We start from the raw sequence: 22464 nt of genomic DNA, 5'->3' as shown, positions 1-22464 counted from the left end.
AACACCCTTCTCTGACAGCACGTTGTATTTATGCATGAACGTATATTTAAACAGAAATATGAACTCTCTTCGGCCCCCCTCCCATTCGCCACAAAACATGTATAACAGCTCCTAGATAACCGGCACCAGAAGGAGACCTCCTGAATTTCTGCAAAATATTATGCTTTCATCTCTAAACAGATTTCTTCCCACGCTGCCGTTCTGGATAGCTACAGTATGAATTTGAGCAGGGTTTTATTTCAGTGTTGTTGGGTTTGGGGTGGTTTTTTTTTAACCGTCTAAACCGGAGACCTTAGTTTTTATAAAGTTATTCTGTTATCGTTATCGAGTCGTCAAGAGGGCTGCTGAATGTCAGCCGTACCTGGTAAACGTCGGGCATATTGACGGTCTCGCCGTGCTCGGCCACATAACCGACGGTGCCTTTGCCCCAGAGCAGCTGCATCTCGCTGGAGTTCTCCGTGCTGTAGCAAGGCAGGACGGGGGCGCCGCCGTGCACGTCGAAGACCTTCGAGACCAAGCTCTTCTTGCCACCGGCGCCGCCGCCTTCCACCAGGAAAAGGGAGCCCCTCTCGGCGTCCACCATAAGGCAGACGAAGATGAGGATCTTGTAGCTGAGCGCACTGAGGTCCAAGTCATTGGAAATGTCCTTGACGAGCTCCAGAAAGAACTGCCGCTCGTTGTGCTGCTTCAGGTAGCGCTTGTAGTCCAAAGCGGTGGGCGGGTACTGGGGCAGGTTGACCCGGGACTCGAGCAGGGCGCTGAGCAGGTGCGCCGTGGTGGGCGGCAGGGAGCTGGCCTTCCTCAGCAGCGCCCTTCTCCTCGCGCTGCTCAGCGGCTCCTGAGCCCTGTGGAGGTGCTCGTCGTAAGTCAGGTTCCCGTGGCTCGCCTTGGAGCGCGCGAAACTTTTCCTCAGCTCTTTCTGGGACCCTCGGTGCTGCAGCAGCTGCCCGCCGGCCGCCGGCTCCGGGCCGGGAGGGGCTGTGGACGAAGGGCTGCTCCGCGGCGAGAGGCCGTTGTGGTGGTATCTGCTTGGCTGCTTTGCCGCCCCGCCGTAGCTGAAGTCAAGCGCTCCCGCGGGAGCTCCTTTACTAAGGAAGGCGGTTCTCCTCTTCAGCCACTTCTCCACCAGCTCCGGGTGTCTGTCTAAGAAACCTTCCACCGCAGCGGAGTCCAAGCCGGCGGGGTTTGCCATGATCCCGGTAAACCTCGCTTTCCCCCTGAGGAACTTTCGGCGCTACTTAACGCCTCATGCCCCAATCTCCGTGGATCGCAAAAGCGGTGGGAAGTCTATAAGCCACTAATTCCCAACGTCCCGAGAAGGAAGCACCGAAGCTCCTTCACAAGGCATGAACCCCTCGCACGGTACATCCGAAGCCGTCCGGGGCGCTCCGCCGAATGGAGAAACTCCGCGTCGAGCTCTGCGTCTTACCGGTCAATGCTCTGCTTTTTCGCTCCATTTCCTGTTAATTTTGCTAGCGATCTGGCCCCTTCTTCCCTGCTCTCTGCAAAGCCTTTCTCTCTCGATTTTACTTCGGCTCGTCCGCGTTCCACCCAAGCGCAAACGCTCGCGTACACACGCACACCCCGTTTGCTTCCCGCCTCCGGGTGTTTCTTGCGGACTTCAGCCGTCCGCCCCTCAGCTCCCGATTACCCAACCGGAGCTGCCGCGGATTCTCCGGGGACGGCCAGTCCAAAGCCCTCCTTGCTAACTATACTGTGCTGGCTCCTGACGGCGGCTGCGTAACCCGGCCAGAGCAGAGCCTCGAAGAAACGAGGGCGGGGAGGGGAAGGGCGCACGGGCCGAACGAGGGAGGGGAAGAGATACAAAGCAGAAGCCGGCGGCGAAAGAGGCAGCAGCGCCTTCTCTGCTGTCTGGAGGCGGTTTTTGTGCTGGAATTCGTGCAGCAGAATGAATGAAGGCGTCAAAGGGGAGGGGCGGATATCAATCGCTGTCCTCCCCCCCCCCCAGGCAATCCCGTCTTCTCATTAAGCCGAAACAGAGATTGCACCAGCGTGGTACATACAATATTGGCTAATGGGTCGTCAAACAGCTCTCGGCGTATTCCAAGCCTTCCATTGAAAACGATCGAGCTCGGCGAAAGATGCCGCTGGGCAGAAGATGGAGTTGTACGGGGGAGGGGGAGGGGGGCAAGAGACGAAATATTTTTGAATGCGGGTGAAAGAATATGGGTAGAGATGGAAGGGCTGTGTGTGTGCGCGCGCGCGGGCGCGCATATGCGATTTGTAACTTACGCCGCGCGCGTTTATGTTTGAGGCTGTGAGTTCTTCTGTCGGGGTATAAGTTTGTTAATGGGAGGGAAAGCCGAGGGATTTCACACCCTTTTTAAATACAATGATGAAGACTTCGGCCTTGCTGCTTTTAATGGAATGGTTCCAAACATTGATTGATTGATTGATTTGATTTGATTTGTCAATCGCTTACAAGATAATAGGTATAAGTATAAACATGTGTAAGAATACAGGAAATAGGTACAAATACATGGGGACAATAGGACAGGGACAGTAGGCACGATGGTGCACTTATGCAGGCCCCTTACAGACCTCTTAGGAATGGGATGAGGTCAATAGGGACAACTCTCCCCTCCCTCACTCTGCCCTCTTATGTTGCCATTAATATTTAAAATATTCTCCCGATGTAGGATGTTTCAAGGAAAGCAGAAGCTTTGGCAAGCTGTGGGTTAACAACAGCTGTAGTTTGGTGCTGCCTCCTTACTTTCCTGCAACCCTGTGTGATTCCATCCTTCAGTGTAGACATCACTCCTAAGAAATGGATCTTTCTTTAGGCAGGGAACCCTTGGTAGGTCAGCTCAAAAATAACCCCACTTAATGAAATGGGATTCCATTCAAGAAAGCAGGTGCTGGGCTTCCATTCTGATTTATATGGGATTATTATTATTATTATTATTATTATTATTATTATTATTATTATTATTATTATTATTATTATTATTATTATCCCTTAAGAATGAATGTCTCCTGCACAAAATGACTTGCTGATAAATATCACTGCCTCCTTTTCTCCTAAAAGAGAAGGCAGCGGCAAGATCTCGGAGGCAGTGGCTTTCTCTTCAGTTCTCACAAATACCTAAGGATAATGACAAAAACCCAGAATCAGGGACAGCTGACTGGCTTGTACAACCAGGTGCTCCCCCAAATGGCTAAGCACATGGTTGCCTTTCCACAGAAATGTGCGAGTGCTAAGGTCTGCTGGAGGAACCGCAAACATGCAGTTTCCATGCCTCCTCCTGCAGTGAGACAAAAATTGGGCAGCTTCCATTGAGATGGACTGACGTGGAGCTATTCTTATCCACACGCGGCGGAGCACATTTCATTGCTAAATTGAAGTTATGGATCGCAGCATGTGAGGATGCAAGGACATGAATGAAAGCAGATTCAAATATTCATGAATGAGATGTCAGGCCTTCTCCACGGGCGCCCAGTACACAGCAAGCCTTTAGCTGAGATATCTAAGAACTCAACATGCTTGGAAGGGAAACAAAATAAGACTGAAGCTCACCGGGAAGTGTTTTTGTGCTAAAGCTCAATCCCAGAACAGGTTATTATGTTAAGCAAATAGTATGTGTGCAGAGTTCCTTTCTCAGAATTTTCACCAACAATTGTAGAATTAGATTCTACACTTGACCAAAGAAATAGGTTCACAAATTGAGCTCCAGATTTTTAAAATGATAAACTTGAGGACAGATCCAAAAAGAGATGAAGAGTTCAAAGATGGACAGATGGAACTTGATGAAGCTGAGTTGATCCTTAATGGAGGAGCATAGAGCAGCATATAAACTTGGTCAGTAACAGTAATTGAAATGAACAAAAGAATGGTCACTTCAAAAACTGTGACCTAAATATCTGTCCCAGATTATATAGCTGAATCAAGCAAAACAGACACAAGAAAGGAGCACAAAATAAATACCGGCTTCTCAGCGATGCAGTATTTGCTATTTCACTGCCATCAGATTTAACTTGGATCTATGTATCTGCCCTGTTTATAAGAATCATTTCCATTTTGCTTACTTGGCTAGCTCACTTGCTCACTGCAAGATGATGGGCTTGCAAAGTAACCTCTCCAGCTGTTCGCTTTTCCTGGGGAAGTAGCATAGCAGGAGCTGCAAAGCCTCCAGAAGGTTGCTGGCATAATCGGGGTTCCTTTTTAAGCATGTGCCATGTGGAAAGAAATTCCAAACAGGCCCTGCTGGTAAATTTTGTATGCCACAATGTGCCAAGATCCCTTTCTGCAAGAGTAGGCCCATTTCACCCTATTCTTTTCTCACCAGGATCATTTTCCCATCAGTAGTTCTTCAAGTGCTCTCCAGTCATCTTTGGAATAGACTATCCCCCACTGCTGATTCTGATCAGGTCTCTATTCTGTTCCCAACCACTCTGATTTCCCTCTAGGGTAGTGGATGACGAAGCTTAATGGATTGTATATGCCCTAGATGGTTTAAAATAAGGCAGGAAGTAGCTATGCATAGCTAAAGGTGCCTCAATTATATGCTGAGGATCCGCTAAAAAGAAGGTCCTGAGGATACAGCAGAAAAAATAGTTGCCAAGACATGTTTGTGGTACAAGGGATGAAAAGCAATTTATTGATATGCTCAGGAAAAGATACTGTTGCTCCTGCTCTGGGTGTTTTTAAGAATCTGAGGCACCAAGAAGGTTTATTTTGGAAGGAGGATGTGATTGTCTCCTATCCTCAAAGCAGGTTAGTTGCATAAGCCATTATGTGAACTGCTTATCTAAAGTTTGGATTACAATAAGTCTTTTCTAGCTTTCCCTCGCCTAATGCTCTTGAACCTTTAATTTAGTCTTTATCTCTGATTATAATAGCAGAGTTATAGATGCTTGCTGGACAGTGGATTTCAAGAACACCTAGTTACTGAATGTGGTTTTATTAAGGGAAATGCCCCCGCCCTAATTTCAGTACAACTTTTTCCCTTTAGACTAGAGTGTATTTGGAAATTAAAGAAATGACCTGCTATACATGGTCTTTGGAAGTTTATGATCTCTTGTCTTAAATTCCATTCATCGTAATGTTTTTGCCTCTCTCTTTGCTGCAAAACATGTTCGTATGGCTATAGTAGAAATCTATGCTTTAAAGCTATTGTGCAGACCAGAAACAGGCATGCTTAAATTAGTGGATGTAAATGTATTTAGATGTATCTAATTCAATATAGAACTGGCAGGCTCATAATCTGGTTTAATGCACATTTGGAAAAGGAATACCAATCTTCATACATGCTCCAAATATTTGCCATTAGAAAAGAACTGGACAAACAGGACTATTTTACCAGGATAGTTAGTCACTTGTTTCACACACACACACACACACACACACACACACACACACACACACACAACCTGCTCTGAATAAAACATAACAGTTGAAATGTACAGATTCGCTGCATGTAAAGCAAACTTGCAAGTGTTACCGTGTGACCTGTAAGGTGCCTTGTATTCCTCTTCCTTCTGCAATCCTTGTCAGACTTCAGAAATAAGATGGTCTGTCATAGGTATTTTGGTGAAATACCCACTGTACAGTTCCATAAATGTAGGACTTTTGGCTGGAGATAATGATGTGAACTCATGTCTCTCCTCTTTTGATTATTTTCTCCTTAAACTACATTAAATCCTGTACTGCCTGTACAATATTTCATCAATCTGGTAAATTAAGGATGTTTATATTGTAATATTTCACCATAACTGATTGCTTTGCTCTTATTATGTCAACTAAAGCCAAGAAATTTTCTATTGCAACTCCAGCTGTGTCATCCCATCTGTTCTTTCAAAAGCAGGAGAAAATCTTCAAGACAATTTATAATTTTACGTTGCAGGAAATCCTGAGTCTGTCTCTTTTCTTCATCAACAACTACAGAGACTAATAACACCCTTAAGCAGATCCAAGACAAAGTCTCTAACCAACAAATGGAAAGCCCAGAATAAAACAATATGAGATAATCAATATTGTGAAAAATTGCATTAACTTTCTGGCATCTCAGCTATATAGAACAGAAAAAAAGTTTTGTGATTGGCATTAAGAATGTTCCTAATCAAATTTGCTTGATGGAATTAATGGAGATCTTTTTCTTCTTTTTCTGATGATTTCTTAATTGAAATTAATAATGGTCCTAAAGCAGACTTTTCCAACATACGATACGCCATATTTAGAATTATATACACAGACCTCTTCATTTTCTTAAGCTCTGAGACCAAACAGATATATGGATATTACATTATTTTACATATTCAAATTTGTATAGCCACCCATCTCACCGAAGTAACCCTGGGCAGGGTCATAACAATTAAAAAAACAACCAAATGTGAAAAGGTTAAAACACATAAATAGATTCCTCAGTTAATGACCATTCACTCAGCTGTTCAAAGTTATGGCAGCCCTGAACAAATAGTACAAGTAGTCCTCGACTTACAACAGTTCATTTAGTGACTGTTCAAAGTTATGACGATACTGAAAAAAGTGACCTATGGCCGTTGCAGCATCCCCATGGTCTCATGATCAAAACTCAGGTGTTTGGCAAGTGGTTCATATTTAGGACAGCAATTCACTTAACAAAAGTTTCCCTCAGCAATATAAGTTTGAGGCCCAGATGTGTTATAACTCAAAGCCTAACTTGTACTTATGCCTGGACCCTGCTATAATGGCCATTGCAATGACCCTGCAGTCACATGATCAAAATTTGAGCTTTTGGCAGACTGCCTACACTTACAACCTCTGGGGGGAGGGAGAAATTATTTTCATTTTTATAGTGATGTTATCCTGTGAGGTATTTTTACTTATATCGACCAATTTTTCTCTGACCTGAGAATTTTTTTTTTTAAAAAGAGAGCTGAGCTGCATGTGTCATTTTAAAGGCAGACACTATACCGCCCTACTTGCAACATCACTGAGCACTCCCCCTACCTACTTCCTCTTCAGTTTGGAGAGGAGGAGGTGTGACCTTATTGTAAGCTGAGAAGGCCGTGCGTGATTAGGTGCTCGTGGCCTCAGGAAGAAGACCTGGTGCAGCCACCTAGCACAGAACTGGGTCGGATGCACTTTGTCAGCAGCAGGAGGAAGATGACGGCAAAGGCCAGATGAAGGTGCTGCAGAGTGCGGGGTGGCAGGAGTAGGTGGGGCTACGCTGGCTGTGGTGCAGGGCAATAGTGGCAGTATTGGAGCTGAAGTAGAGACCTGGGGGTAGTGGCCGCTGGCTGCGACTCCTGAAGCCCTGGGTCTCTACTTCAGTTCCAGTGCTGCTGGTGCCACCATTGCCAACGAATACCAGTTGGCAAAAAACCCACAGGAGCTAACTTCTTATAGACTGATTTCTCTATGTGGATTATAAACCATATACAAAAAATACTGGAAAACTTATATGCAAATCTATGTGATTATTTAAAGTTTGGACTGTTCTTTTAGATCAAACTGATTTTATTCCAAAAAGAAATATGTATTTATACCTATTAAGAAAAGATTAAATATCACACGTTTTAGGGAAGTAAATATGACTCCTTCAGTTAAATATTCACTGGATATATTGAAGGTATTAAATTCTCAGGAGGGGACTTACTTTTAAAGCAGGTATTAAAGAGATTTAAATTTCAACCCTATTTTCTTAACATGGTTAATTCTACATTAACACAGACACACAGAAAAGGCTCAGCAATTATGACTGTAATTTTGAGAGGAATTAAATGAGGAGGCACCCATCACCTCTTTATTTAATTTGGCTTTAGAAGTCTTAACAATTGTATGGCAGGCTAACAATCAAATTCAAGAGATTAAATTTTGGGACTGATATTTACTAATCTTATTTGCAGATGACATGGTATTTACACTGTTGAATGCTACCTCTTCAGTCAAACATTAAGAAGAAACTTTGGACTGCACAGGCCGCTCACTGAGTTTTCAAACAATTTGATGTACTTCCATACTTTCCTTGTAACTCTATCTAATAATTTTAAGAAACCTAACTGCATTCAAATCCTTAAAAATATCCATAGATCGACATTACTAAGAATTTTAAAAAGTATTTGGTAATATTTTACATTTACATTGTTGAAAGGCTGGAAAATGCCTTTCTTCTGAGAGCTCGATTTTCCTGCTGGGAGAAGTCCAGTTTAAAGACAGAGACAACTGCTTGGAAGCGGGTTCCTTTTTTTTTTTCAGGAAGGCAAGAGATAGCAAGAAGTCTGTGTTCCTGGGGCTAGCTAGCTAACCTTGAATGGTGAATTCCTGGTTCTTTATACCTTTTTCCTCCCTTTGTGTGTGAATGTTCGTTTAGTATTTAATGTTTAATGTTTAGATATTAAAAATCCTGTCAGAGTTTAATTTTCGCCAGAAGGCATACTTGGCGAGGTGTGGAAAATAACTCTGCGGGGTGGCTTGATTGCCCTATTGGTTCTTTCTTAATCTCTTACCTTTATAATGTTTTTTTCTATTTGTTTCCTGGCAATCTCCTGTTTCCTATGTAATTCATTCTGTGTCTTTTGTTTGTTTGTTTTGCTGATTGGGCCTGTTTTCTTTTCCTAGGTTTCTTAATTACTTGGCTTTTGTCTAGGGGGCTCCTTTCAATACTTTTTATTAAATTTCTTTTCGTATGCAAGTTTGTTTTTATGGCTAGCCTGATGTTCCCCTTGCGCTTTTCCTGCTTGGGTGTCACCACTGTCCTGGTGAAGTTCCCTTTCCACAACATTTAACATAAATCACCCAGAGTGGCATGATGGGCAGCAAGCAAATTTAATAAATAAATAAATACAATTTTAATGCAGCCTAGGGAGAAAAGGAAAAATTAGACCAATCATTTAAATACTTTCAAGACGCATAGCAACTGTTGAAGTTCTTTCAAGTCCTAATTTTTTATTTCAATCCCATCCATAAGAATGTTCAGATTGGAAGTTTGTTTTATTTCCAGGAATCTAGACACATTTTATATTGACCACAAAAACAAAGGCAGGGAGGTTCCAAATTTTAAAAGCTATTGCCAAGCAACCAGTGGTGGGATTCAATTTTTTTTTACTACCGGTTCTGTGGGCGTGGCTTGGTGGGCATGGCAGGGGAAATGATACTGTAAAATCTCCAGTCAGGGGTGGTATTTCTACTACTCCAGAACTGGTCAAAACCTGCTGAATACCACTTCTGCAAGCAACACAAATCATCTGATTTCATTTATATTAGAAGACTACCTAAGCATTGAATCACTGCTTGACATCCTGAAAAATGATACACAGTATTTTTTTTTAGCATAAGCTAAACAAAATTTAATAATGTCTTTACCAAGGCAATTTTTCTTTTCTTTTCTTTTTAAACAGGTTTTATTCAGTTTTCCATATTTTAATGTCTCTTTTTAGTGAACAGCATGATTACAGGTTTCACATATACATACAAATATGACCATGATTACATATTCAGTTTTTATATCCAATTCCTTATCTTAACAGTGCTTTTATACATTTTCTATTTTATTGTATAATTCCAAATATTTATCTCATTATTTAATTCACTTATAACTTCATAAACATTATACTTTAGTACTTTTAACTGTCACATTTGTATATTTCATCTTAAATTCTAATTTTTAAAAAAGACACTTCTTCAATAAATTGGTTTCCCCCCCTGAAATCTCAATATAAGTGCGCCACCTCTAAGTTATAAATTCATTTATTTTCACCCCTTTTAAATCTTGTTAAAACATTTAACATTATTACCTAAAACATTAAACCTAATAATCCCTTTAAAACTACATAGCATATGTAAATCATATTCTGCATGATTTTTCTCCTTTTAAATTTTATTAAATTGCCCCCCAAAAAAGGACATATTAATCTACTCATTCAAACAGTAAAATAATCCTAAGCCCTAAAGTTAATTCCATTTCAGCTTTCCTCCTATATCATTTCATTTATTTCAATATATTTAATACACATATTCCATTAATTATTCCAGTCATATTTAAACCAAAAAAGCCAACATTCCAATGTTAAAAATATTTCAATGTATCTAATATACTTATTCCATTGTTACAATTATCTCTCCACATAAAGAGGAAGAGCATTATATTCCATTATCCAAAAAATAACAATTCTGTTTTTCCATCTAGTCAGTCTATATGTCCCTATTTCGTAACTATAAATTTATTTATATTACCCCTCAATATCTTGCAGAATCCCCTTTCTATATAATAATCACCCATTATCTCTGTGTCCAATTAAGGATTTCCCCATTGTTTTACAATTCCCATATTTGTTTCCAAATCCTGTTTCTTGTCCCTTCTTTCCCAGTCTTTTCTCCTTTGTTCTTTCATTCCAGTTTTTATCCCTTTCTTTATTTATAGCTTCCTTTCGCCCTTTGAATATCTGTTGACTCTTTTTCCCTTTTTTAATTTTTCGGATATTCCCCTTTTTATTTAATTTCTTAAATCTCCTGTATTTATTTCCAACTCTTTTCTTCTTTCTTTCAAGAATTCTTAGTTCTCGATCACTAAAGATGGTCTCTTCTATGATTTGCTCCACCTCCTCTTCTGCCTTTTGTCTTTGTTGTTCATATTTTGCTGTCGCATTTTCAATAAATTTTAAAGCAAAACCCAGCGATTCACCTCATTCTTGTAGTGTTTCTTTCATTTTTCTGAGTTCCATTTTTAATGCCAGAAGAGAAATTGCCATTTTACAACTTTCTAATTTGCAATTTAATCCAAATAGTATCTCTAAAGTTTATTTCCAACAGTCAACTTTTCTTCCTCTCAAGTTTTTAAGTCTCTGGTAATCCAGTGCCAAATTCATGTCAGAATCAGCAACTAATCCAAAGGCAGAATCTTCCTAATTCTTTCTTTGTTACAATGTTTCAATGTTTCAAAGTTCTTGCTTTATTGTATCAATTTCCATGCAATTTCAACAAGTTTTTTAAAAAAACAAGTTGAGCTTAACTGAGATGGCATTCTTTATTATGCTAAGTCTTCACCCCCTCTTTTCTTTTTTCTTCTCTATTATTCAGAGCTTTTTAAACCACAATTTTCCAACAAGAAAAAGATCAAACCCAGTTGATGTTAAATTTCCTCTTTAACAGTCTATAGTTCAGCTTTATTAGTGCCAATATAAAATCAAAGTATACTTATCCAAGCTGATTATATAGTTCCTTCTCCAGCTTCTACCTTTTGCGGTTTCGAAGCCCCAACGCTATCAAAAGCAATTCACACCTTTTTTTTTCTCTTTTTGTTCGCCTCTTAGATCCTTTCTTAAAGATTCTTTGAAATGTTAATCCTAGGGGTATCTTCCATTTGATTATATCATCCCGTTCCTCCTGCTGTTCGCTTCTTTCTCTCTCTCCTGCACTCTTATTCCAGTATAATCTTCCCCTTCAGGGTGGCCATTTTAGACCACCGCTTCAGGCGTCTTCGGGAGGAAGCAATTGCCAAGCCAGGGAGGGGATTTGCAACTCCCCTCTGCCCAGCTGACGATCTCCCCTTCCTCCGCCACCCCTACGAGGTAGCTTCTGCCTGGAATACAAAGGATTGGGGCTCTCCAACGCCGAAGCACAAACCAAAGCCATGCATGATCGCAGTCAGCAGTCCGTCTTTGGGGAAGCTCAAAACAGCAAGTCACCAAGGCAATTTTTCAAATGGGAGTGGGAAGTATTTTACATTGATAGGTAGCATCTCCCCTCTAGTACCCCAACATTTATTTTTTTAAGGGAAAGATCAATATGGATTAACCCAATTAAAATTATGTAAGAATTATATTTTTATAGGATAAATGGTTATATACTGATACCAGCCAGTGTAATAAAGGCAAGATTGAACACAGCACAGGTTGTCCTGGTTTTTTGGTATCACTTAACACTTCCCTGGAATAAAAAAAGTTAGGAATTCTGCAACTTGTCTATTAATTGAGAACTTAATATAAAATTATTTGGCACTTTCAAAAGGAATTCTGTAACGTCCAAGATCTATATGCTACTATTGCAAATCCAGATGGGGATGTTTACTTGGCTGAAACAGTGCTTATATTTAAACAATATGATAGATGAACCACCATGACAATTGTTATGGAAATCAGGCTTTCCTCCTGTCACTATCCAAGAGTTGCAACTGAAGAAGTTACACAGGTGGCTTTTAACCCCTCCTTAATTAGCATGTACCCTACACAATCAGTTTTCAAACTGTTGGAGGGACTATACAGAAAACGGACCTCTTTACAATATCTAGGGGATGTGCAATAAGTTCATAACCTTTTGCTACAGAACTTTTAATGAAATTTTCAGATTTTTTTTAATTAAATCAGTATTATTACAAAACAAAGGGTCTCCGGACATGGGTATTTGCATCTGTTAATATGATTCAATGCTTCATTTAAAAATAAGGACTGACTGACTATTATTGCATTATTCAAGACTGGACATTTTTGGAGAACTTCAAGAATTGTTTTAAGAAATATAAACAGCTCCTATCACAGGGCAGTAACTCTATTGAAATCTACTGTATGATGCAATATTAATGCAATATCAGGGGTTTTCAATTCAATGTATAGAATGTGAAGGATGTGTTTTTGTGTTTATTTTCATAGTCATAATGTACACCGAAGATGGTATTTAATTTCGTTGTAGGATGTGCAATGACAATAAAGTAAATCATAATGATGAAATAACTGGAGAAGGTAATAGGTCTCTCTGTGACCTTATTTTTTTCCTTTTCTCTATTCTATTAATTAAATAACACACAATCATTCCAAAAAATCAACTTCCATAGAGATTTATATAAGCCAAGTTGTCTATCTATTGTTAGTAAACTTCCAATTCATTTATTTTTTTGTCTCAAACTGAGAAATTTGTAATAGGAACAACTCTGCATAGTATACATATATAAAAGGAACAACTGACTAGAATTGGGAAATGGGTATGTGTGTAAAAAGAAAATACAGTATTTTCCCTTAATTTTTAAAGAAATAATTTTATTTTCTTTAAGACAATAACTAATAAACCCCTGCCAGAACAATAATAAAACACCAGATGGAATATTTTGGTATTCAGAAACTACAATATTTCATGATGAAGTTGCCTTTTTCAAATATGTAATGAGATCTGTTCTTTCATTTTTATTTTTAATGCCAGCAAAGATCATTTTTGTTCCAGGAATATATTTCTTTGGATCCTCTAAATATTCCATCAGTGTATTTTCATTCCAGACAATACCTGAAAAATATAATTATGCAATATCTATTTCATATTCTATTAATATTGTAATAGTAACCAACCAGTTACAGGTTTTAAATCAAAGTATATGCAAAAAATTAATTTCCAAAGCTTAAAATAGTTTGTCAAGAAAATTCCAGTTTTGATTATTATAAGATCTCATTTAATATTCAGTACACATCTGATACTCTATTTAACTTTTGAAGCACATTTTAGTTATCAACTGGTTAGTATTGATTCCTGAACTGGTAAATATTTTAGTTGTATTATTGAAGTAAACACTTCAGTATCTAGAACTAGGTTTCTGACTTTGATGTCAAAGCCATATGGCATTATCTTTCTAATTGATTACATTAGAAAGATAATATATATATAATCATTTGATTACATTAGAAAGATAATGCCATATGGCTTTGACATCAAAGTATATATATGGTATTCAGCTTTGTTTTGGTATTTTCCCATGTCATTATAGTTGTGCTTTTAAAGTTGTAGCGACATTTCGGCAGAATCTCATCTGCCATCATCAGGCTTGTGTATTGTGTTCGTCTGTGAGTCAGGCTTTCGCAGCCATCCTAAGAAACCCCAAAGATAAAACTGACCTGGAAAACCAAGGCAATTATGAAGTCCCCTGCACATCAGGCCCTGCCACATACATTGGACAGACCAATAGAAGAATAAGTACCCGCCTGGATGAACACAAAAATGCAGTAAAAAAGCTGGAACACACTTCCTCACTAGTCCAACACATGAAAGCCACAGGTCATAGCATTGACTTCAATGGCACCAAAACCCTAGCCACTATAGAAAACCCCAGCCACAGAATTATCAGAGAAGCCATAAAGATTGAAAAATGACCTGAAAGCATGAATAGAAGAGACGACTCCACCAGACTGTCAATTATCTGGAAGCCTGCACTCACAAACAAAAAAATCTCTACACCACAAGCCAAGCAAACATCTGGGCCCAAACAGACCCCCCCCCCCGATACCTCCAGCTCAAACACACCCCAGCCAGGCACTCAGATGAAACCTAGCTTCCTAATAAATGATAGCCGTCTGTTTACCTGAAGCCAAGCCACACTAAAACACGATGTTGCCAGCCAATCAAGACAAAAAAAATGCTCCAAAACAGACAGAAGATATTAGAAACACCAATCAAGCAGAACACAACAAAGTCCAAGACCAATAAACACAAACCAAGACTCCCAACCTATCAGGATGAAGAAAAAACTATTCTGGCACAGCAGTAGGCTAGCACCAAATTAAAAACAGAAACGGCTGTGAAAGCCTGACTCACAGATGAACACAATACACAAGCCTGATGATGGCAGATGAGATTCTGCCAAAACGTCGCTACAACTTTAAAAGCACAACTATAACAACGTGGAAAAATACCCAAACAAAGCTGAATACCATACATATAAATATCCGCGAAAACTTAAGAAAACATATATATAAAAACACAATTAATATTACATAATAAAATAATCAGGATTAAATAGTAATAGTTAACAAAGCTCTGTACAAATGCTGAAAGCGTTCCTTCGCTTGAAAAAACCTACAGTGGCTTCCTTTCTCCTCCCAAGCAAAGGAATTTGATCTTCTTTTTCTCTTTATCTGTGCAACATTTATTTTAAAAGGCCCCTTGGATGTTGGGCAAGGAGTTCCCCCCCTCTTTTTCTCTTCAGACCTAAGCAAAGCAGCCCACAGCTACATCTGGGGCTCAAAGAAAAATCTCCCGGAGTTTTCCAATGCCTGTTTGCATTGATAATCCCTTTTTGAAACTATTGTGGACAATTTAATCAATTTAATTCAAATGTTTCAAGATTGACAGCAGTGGAATTTCAGCAATCTGATTTACCTGTCGCAATGCAAGCCATTACAGCACAAAAAGAAAAAAGTATTGTAGTTAGGAAAGATGAGAACCCAGTTCAAATTCCTGTTCAATCATTAAAGTAATTAGCTGGGTTTCTTGTAGGGACATAGTATATGAAAATAAAACATTACTCTGAACTATTTCACACACACACACACACGCATCCATCCCATGAAAGTGCTCAAGGTAATGGAGTGTATATTAACATATATACTGTATATATTGTAAATGTTATAGTTCTATATTGCTGTACAATAGTGGAATAACAAGACACTGCACTGTAAAAGAATTGTAATAGGTTTTATTTTCATTACAATCCAACAATGCTTTTATTTTATTTATATAATCTATATGTGCTGCCTCCATCCAAGATTCAAGGCAGCTCACAGCATAATAAAAAGAACAATAGTCCAAAAATATTCAGTATGTAAAATGTCATATCTTTGCAATATTATGAAACATACCAACAATAACATCAACGATCAGAGGGCAAATGAATTGCTATTCTTAAATTGCAGACTTTTCATTCCTTTAAAAGGCTTTTATGGCTGCTTGTCTCATTTAAAGCTTTTAAGAGGCTCACAAAATCCATAAAACCAAAAACAGACCCCAGGCACCAGACAATCTCCCTACTCGACCTCATCCTAGCCTAATGTTTGGTGAAAGAGCCAGATCTTGGCAGACTCAAAAAACTGTCTAAATATTAAAAAGGGAAGGAGCAATTCTAACTTCAGGTCGGGAGCGAGTTGTTCCATGTCCTGGTTGGGAGGGGAGGGCTAATATTGAGAAGTAGGTACCCACCACTCTCTTTCTTGACCACCCTATATTAAACGGGGGTTCTGCAGATGGTCCCAAATGTAAGATGGTCCCTAAAGTTATAATGGGCTTTATAAGTAATAACCAGCTACATTTTGCACCACTCTGAATAGTCCTCAAAGGCAGCTCCATATAAAGAGGGCCCAGTATCTAGTCTTTGAATATAGAAAGCTTAAAAGTAAGCACCATGATTGAAACATAGCAGGCCCCTTTATGTTTAATGAAGATTTCCTCCCTGTTGGCTCTAGAATTGCAGCTTAATATGACTAAAATTTTATTGACATATGCAATAAATAAAAATCTGCACTGACATAGGCTCCTTGCCAGCTCAAACTACACCTAGTGTGCTACAAACTGTCAAGCTTCACCATTGGATCTTTGCTACAGTTCTGACCCAAATTCTTGCAGCATTGGCCTAAGTAAATGCAAAGCACACCAAAAATAGAATGAACTATTAATCTAATAATATCTCAAACATCAAACATAAATCATAGATACTCCTGACAGAAACAGAGTTTGCACCTTCACAAAAACGAAGAACCTATAACTCTCTGATACTGATGACTAACAACTCCAGCATCCCTTACTATGGTATTGGCACACTAACCAAGGATATTTGGGATATAGTTTGCCACAATTAAGAGTGCAACAAACTCTTATTCTAGCATTATATTCAGTATATTAGAAAGTTGTTTTCGGAAGATATCCAATAACTCTATTTTAAAATGGGAAGTAATCAATAATTGACATTTTTATTTCCCTGACTTTGAAGCCAATTAATTTAGGGGTACTATTTTAAAATAATTTAATATTGACCCAACTTTTTTATAAAGCAATTTTCATCAAATTGCTCCTACCGTTGTGCCTATTTACCTATATAATTTACCTTTATTCTTGTTTGCTTCTGTGTAAGAAAATCCTGCAGATTGCCCTGTTTTCCGGCCAAAGAGTCCCCAGAGATTGGGGCCTGTCTTGTGTTTTCCTCCTTTTTCAACCGTATGGCATAGTGAACATTTCTGAACAAAGATCTTCTTACCCTTTTCAAAATCACCCATGGTAATCTGTGGGGGGAAATGAATAGAAAGTCTGACATGTTTTAAACTATTATTTTAAATGTATCTATTTCCAGCAAAAAAACATCATAAATCAATCATATGATTATGGGATGCTGCAAACGATCATGGGTTTGTTAGAGTGCCCAAAATGCAGTCATGTGGTTGCAAGGGAGGAAACAGTTGTCAGAACTTTGAATCCAGGTTGTAAGTACCTTATTTTGGGTCTGTTATAACTTTGGATATTGTTAAGTTGACATTTGTATGTCAAGGACTTCCATAAATAGCACTTGATTCTGAATATAGATATATATAGGAAGATGCCCTATTGTCATATTGCTGATATAACTAGTTCATACTTTTCAAAACCAACAAGATGCTATTTTCCAGGGTTTCAGAATAGTTTTTTCTTAGAAATATCCGAATACTAAATTTTCCCCCATATATGAACTATTATTTAGTTATATAGTAGTTTTAAATCACTCATCATTCTTGCAGGTGCCAAAGCAATGTGGTGTATGATTGAAGTAATACATTATTATTGTTGCCTTAATTGCACATTGCTTCTCTTGGGAAAAAAAATCAAACTGAAAATCCTAAGTACAAGGTGATAAATTGCCAGTTTTTTATACCCTTAATAGCCTGTGTGTAGAAGCATTTTTACTTGGTATCCAGATGATGTAGAGAAATCCTGGGGGACTTCTCCAGGATATATAGTCCACGACACTGGCACAGTAAGATACCACTGTAAAGAAAGGTTCCTTGAGAAAAGGTTAAATTTGAAATACAAGTAGTCCTCAATTTATGACCACAATTGAGCCCAAAATTTCTATTGCTAATCAAGACAGTTTTAAGTGAATTTTGCCCATTTTATGAACTTTCCTGTCACAGCTGTTAAGTGAATCACTGCAGTTAAGTTAGTAACATAGATTTAGACCTTGTTCATCAGAACGTTGCAAAAGGTGATCACATGACCCTGGGACACTGCAACTTCATAAATACATGCCAGTTGTCAAATGTCTGAATTTTTAATCACATGACCATGGGGATGCTACAATGGTCATCAGTGTGAAAAATGCTCATTAGTCACTGTAACTTTGAACACTCGCTAAACAAATATTGCGAGTTGAGGACTATCTGTATGGCTTTCCCAAAGTTACAACTGTTAAGACAGTAGAGTATCGGATTTTTTTTTTCATTTTAATAATATTAAAGTTGAAATAGATTATACGAATATCTACTCTTTCAATCAACAAAATATAGCTTGAAGTGAGAAATACCAACAGTATTAATACAAAGGTAATGTGGAAATAAATGTGAAATGAAATATAGCTTATTCAGCAAGTAATTCGAAGATATTTCTTGAAGTGTATGCATTCCAAAAGAATCCCAGTTCTTCAAATGAGTATGCAGAAAGATTGGGACAAACAAAGTATTAAAAAAGTCTAATTATGTATATTTATTTTTGAAGTGCTTGCAAGAATAAAAGTAGTAATACTGGTATACAGTACATATAAATCCATAATACAATTCAAGGGATTTTTTGCAATTATAATTTCACAGTCTGAATGTAAAACAGAGAAAGAACTATTTAGAGTTTTTTCCTATTCCTACTATTATATGTTTTAAATTTATACTTATCCTCCTGGAAAATTAATTTGCAGTTAAGTTCTGCTACGTGCTTTTAACTACAAAATAAACATTTAGGAATGAGCCTATTATATATGTGAGGATTCAAGTCACAGGCCTTGCTTAACTCACAAGCTAAGCAGGGTTGATTCTGGTTCAATGGGAGACTTCCAAGAAGTTCAAGAGCTGTAGGTTAGAATGGAAAGTAAAAGATAAAAATGCAAACACTGTGGTAAGCTACTTCTGAATCATGCCAAGAAAGCTGTTTGGCTGTGTTCATGAAGTTAATAAGAGTCAAGCTAGACTCAAATTTACCTCAAAAAACAAAGATCCAACACAGGCAATACAAAAAGAACTGAAAATTGTATAAAGGAAATTGTATTTAAAAAGTGGGAAAATAGATTTCAAGAAGCATCTTACTCACATTAAAATATCTTTAAATACATGCACACTGGGATAATCTTTAGAGAACTTGATGGACTTTATGGGGAAAAGAAATTGCAAAATTACTGTGCTTACTGCAGAAGACATGTAATAGGTACTGGGGTTAAGGAGAGTATATTGCAAGTCTGAGGCAAATAGCATGACCAGAGAAGATGTGACCAAAACAATCATATTGCTACTTCCAAGCCCTGTTCATCTAATCTTTTAACAAAACACTGTAATCCATCCCTAAAACCATCCTTGATTTTTGAGGACAGAAAAGTGACTAATGTAGCATGTTTTTAAAAATGGTTTGGGGAAATGGGACTGTGAAGTTATTGAACAATTTAAAGACTGTTCTGGGCAAATTGGGAAAGGATTTTGAATAACTCTTTAAATGGCTAAGTCCCATTATAAAGAATAACTTGGCTTTTGTATAGGTTAAGCTCTATCTTCCTTTCAAAATTCTGTAACAGTGGATTCTTAGAAAACTTTCACATAGTTCCTTTCCATAGTCTCCTGAACAAATGTCACAAGGTTGTAAGCAAGGAATGGTCCTCTTTTAATTTGATAATTGGTTATATAGAAAAATACCTAGACAGTTTTCACAACTAAAAGTTGTGCTCGGATAGCTATTCAATGTTTAGTTGTGGGGAAAAAAGTTGAAGAAAATAATTAGAAAAGTTAAAAATAAAGCTTCCACTATATTATCTTTACATTTGGCATTTTGACTGTTTTTAAGGCTGTAGGAAACAACAACTGAATGAAAAATTGTTGGTGACCTTCTACCGCTGCACTATAGAAAATATTTTAACTTACTGCACCTGTGTAAGGTTTGCTAATTGCACAGTGGCAGACTGTAATGATGTATACTGAAGATGGCGTTTAATTTCGTTGTACGAGGTGCAATGACAATAAACTAAACTACAGTGGAACCTCGGGTCACGATCAAATCAGGTGGTGAACAAAAAATCAGGTTATGATTCAAAAATTGGGTGGTTAAAATAAATGGCGCAGAAAGATTCCCTTTCCGCGCTGATTTCCCCTTTGGCGCCATTTTTTGACTGCGCACATGTGCAGTCACTCGTGCTTCCAGACATGACCAAGTTGGGTCACAACCGGAGTCCAAGAACAGATTAAGGCTGCAACCCGAGGCTCCACTGTAGAGGGTCCAGTTAACATTATAATAATTTTTTAAAAGGTAATGTAAAGCTATAAAGGAACTAGAAATAATCAATAAAGAAAATCTTGAAAAAGTGTATTTTAAGCATTTTAACAGAGGGAAAAATAGGAAGAGGGTACATGTCAGAAACTTGTTAACTTTCCATATATAAAGCTTGGATTAAAATCATGCATGATATACTGTACATAGGTCCTCTTGACTTTATTTACACCTCTACAAACCTCATCGCACCATCAAAATAATGTCATTTCATACAGCACACAGAAGAGTGTATTGAAAAATGCACAGACCTGTTTTTTCTCTAGATGGAAGCAAGTTTCAATAAATTGTGAAAGATTACTAGCAAAATACAACAGCCATACATAAAACTACAGAGCATTTTATATAAAATAGATGTACAGGTAATCCTCGACTTACGACAATTGAGCCCAGAATTTATATTGCTAAGTGAGAAATTTGTTAAATGAGTTTTGTTCCGTTTTACAACTTTTCTCGCCACATTTGTTAAGCAAATCACATCAGTTGTCAAATTAGTCCCACAGTTGTTAAGCGAATCTGGCTTCCCCATTGACTTTGCTAGTCAGATCACAAAATATGATCACATGACTCCAGGACACATCATAAATATGAACCAATTGTCAAGTATCTGCATGTAAAATCAGGTGGCCATGGGGGATGCTGCAACGGTCACATAAGTGTGAAAAATGGTCGTGAGTCACTTTTTTTCAGTGCTGTTGTAACTTTGGTCGATCACTAAATGAACTGTTGTAAACTGAGGACTACCTGTATAGCTGAGGAATTAGTTTCACCTGATGTGAAAAACTTATACGTATTATTCAAAATTAAGATGCATTGATGCGTTCATAAGGGTAGGATGATGATTTGGGCTTCAAACGTGAAGGGTAGGAAGCTAAAATATTTATTGGAACATCTTTTAAAAAGAAAATTTAAAAAGAAAAGATAGAGAACGGCCCCTGGATCCGGGACTTCTGTCTGTGTGGCTGGGTCATCAGTGACGGTGAGCAGAAGGAGAAAGAGGCTGAACCTTTGATAATGAAATAGCAAGAGCACTTAGACTTATATACCGCTTCACAGTGCTTTACAAAGCGGTTTATACAGTCAGCGCGTTGCCCCCAACAATTTGGCTCCTCATGTTCCCGACCCCTGAGAGAAATACTGGGAGCGAAGCACTCCGCAATAGCAGTAAAATATAGGCAGGAAAAACCCTTTCCCGCTTTTGAACAGCGGCCTCTTCTCTCCCTCCTGCCTACCTCTTTTAAGTCAGAGGCCGGATCAAGACACTTTCTACGCTAGCTTGGCCTTTCTCCTGGCTCGAGGCCGAACCCTCCCGCCAAACCGCGTCAAATCGAACGGGCCGAGATCGCACTCCTCGCACGCATTTCGAGCCGCCAAGAGAGCGAAAAGACAATTGCGTCACAATAGCATCGACCAATCAGAGCCAAACGCGCCGTGGCTCGTCGACTGCCGATTGGGCCGTTTTAGCCACGGGACGATCTATCGGTGGCAAGAACCGCCGCCGTGTCCAGGCATCTCTGTTGAGGAGAGCGAGGAAAAAAATAAATTTTTGCGCTTTCGATCGCCGGTGGAACATCGCCGTTGCCAGGACTTTCCTCGGCTGCTTCCCCCCCACTTTTTTAAACGTATTAGCCACATATCGGACGTCAGTGTTCCCTGGAGTTGGATAACGGCCAATAAACAAAACGACAACAGTAAATAAAGGGACATCGTCCTGTCACAAAAGTGTGTAAACCTGGAGAATGTTTAACGTTCAAGTACCAAAAATTTTCCCTTGCAAAGGATCATTTGCTTTTTCCCACCACAGCTGAAACAGTGGTCCGAACCCCCACCCCCACCCGCAAAAGGAAACTCCAGGAAACGAATAAATCCGTTTTGTGGTTGACTGCTTCATCCCAGACAAGAGTCGAGAATCGGGCAAAGGAACCTGGTTAATTTTCCCCATCCGTGCAGAGCTGCACTAACCGGGCTGTAAAAATTCGCCTGACCGCTAACTGGCAGCAGAGAAACGCGGAAACTTCTCGTGCGGATTTTTCCAGACCAGGTTTAAAAAAAAAAAAAAAAATCCTCCGCCTGGGTTTGTTCGGATCATTGGGAGCCCGGAAAGGCAAAGCGGAAGAAGCGGTGCTAATGAATCTGTAAGATCTTGGTAAGATGGCGATGCTGATGACGGTGGTTGCTATCCAGAACCGGTGAAACCGGAGGATGAACCACGTTTCCTCTGAGCTGTTTGAAAA

The 22464-nt window shown here is 38.9% G+C and overlaps 2 protein-coding genes across 3 annotated transcripts in view; both read right to left on the bottom strand.

The window, feature by feature from the left end:
• PDE11A (phosphodiesterase 11A) overlaps window positions 1-2076 on the bottom strand; it is a 185239-nt gene extending 183163 nt beyond the window's left edge. Inside the window, exon 1 of one of the 2 annotated variants that reach the window (XM_087918209.1) lies at window positions 362-2076. In XM_087918209.1, coding sequence (XP_087774335.1) covers window positions 362-1192 — 831 coding nt within the window. In that variant the 5' untranslated portion in view covers window positions 1193-2076. The remainder of the gene's footprint in view (window positions 1-361) is intronic. The other variant, XM_087918156.1, reaches the window with a different exon arrangement.
• Window positions 2077-13004: 10928 nt separating this feature from the next.
• On the bottom strand, window positions 13005-21599 carry LOC113434046 (cytochrome c, testis-specific). The gene is made up of 3 exons (XM_026697010.2): window positions 21463-21599; window positions 16791-16965; window positions 13005-13210 (listed from the first exon to the last, which is right to left on the bottom strand). Exons 2-3 carry the CDS (start codon window positions 16957-16959, stop codon window positions 13062-13064), a joined length of 318 nt encoding a protein of 105 aa, XP_026552795.1. The 5' UTR covers window positions 16960-16965; window positions 21463-21599; the 3' UTR covers window positions 13005-13061.
• Window positions 21600-22464: the final 865 nt, after the last annotated feature.

Source organism: Pseudonaja textilis, chromosome 1 (genome assembly GCF_049901715.1).
Source record: "Pseudonaja textilis isolate UNSWEBS1 chromosome 1, rPseTex1.2, whole genome shotgun sequence".
NCBI classification, from domain to species: Eukaryota; Metazoa; Chordata; class Lepidosauria; order Squamata; family Elapidae; genus Pseudonaja; species Pseudonaja textilis.
Note: the sequence above shows the minus strand (reverse complement) of the source record. Positions and strands in the feature narration are given on the sequence as shown.

Coding starts and splice junctions, on each gene's coding strand:
- LOC113434046 (XM_026697010.2), bottom strand. CDS start 16,959: ATGGGTGATTTTGAAAAGGGTAAGAAGATCTTTGTTCAGAAATGTTCA. Junction 13,211..16,790: donor AGAAGCAAACAAGAATAAAG/GTAAATTATATA, acceptor TATATTTTTCAG/GTATTGTCTGGAATGAAAAT.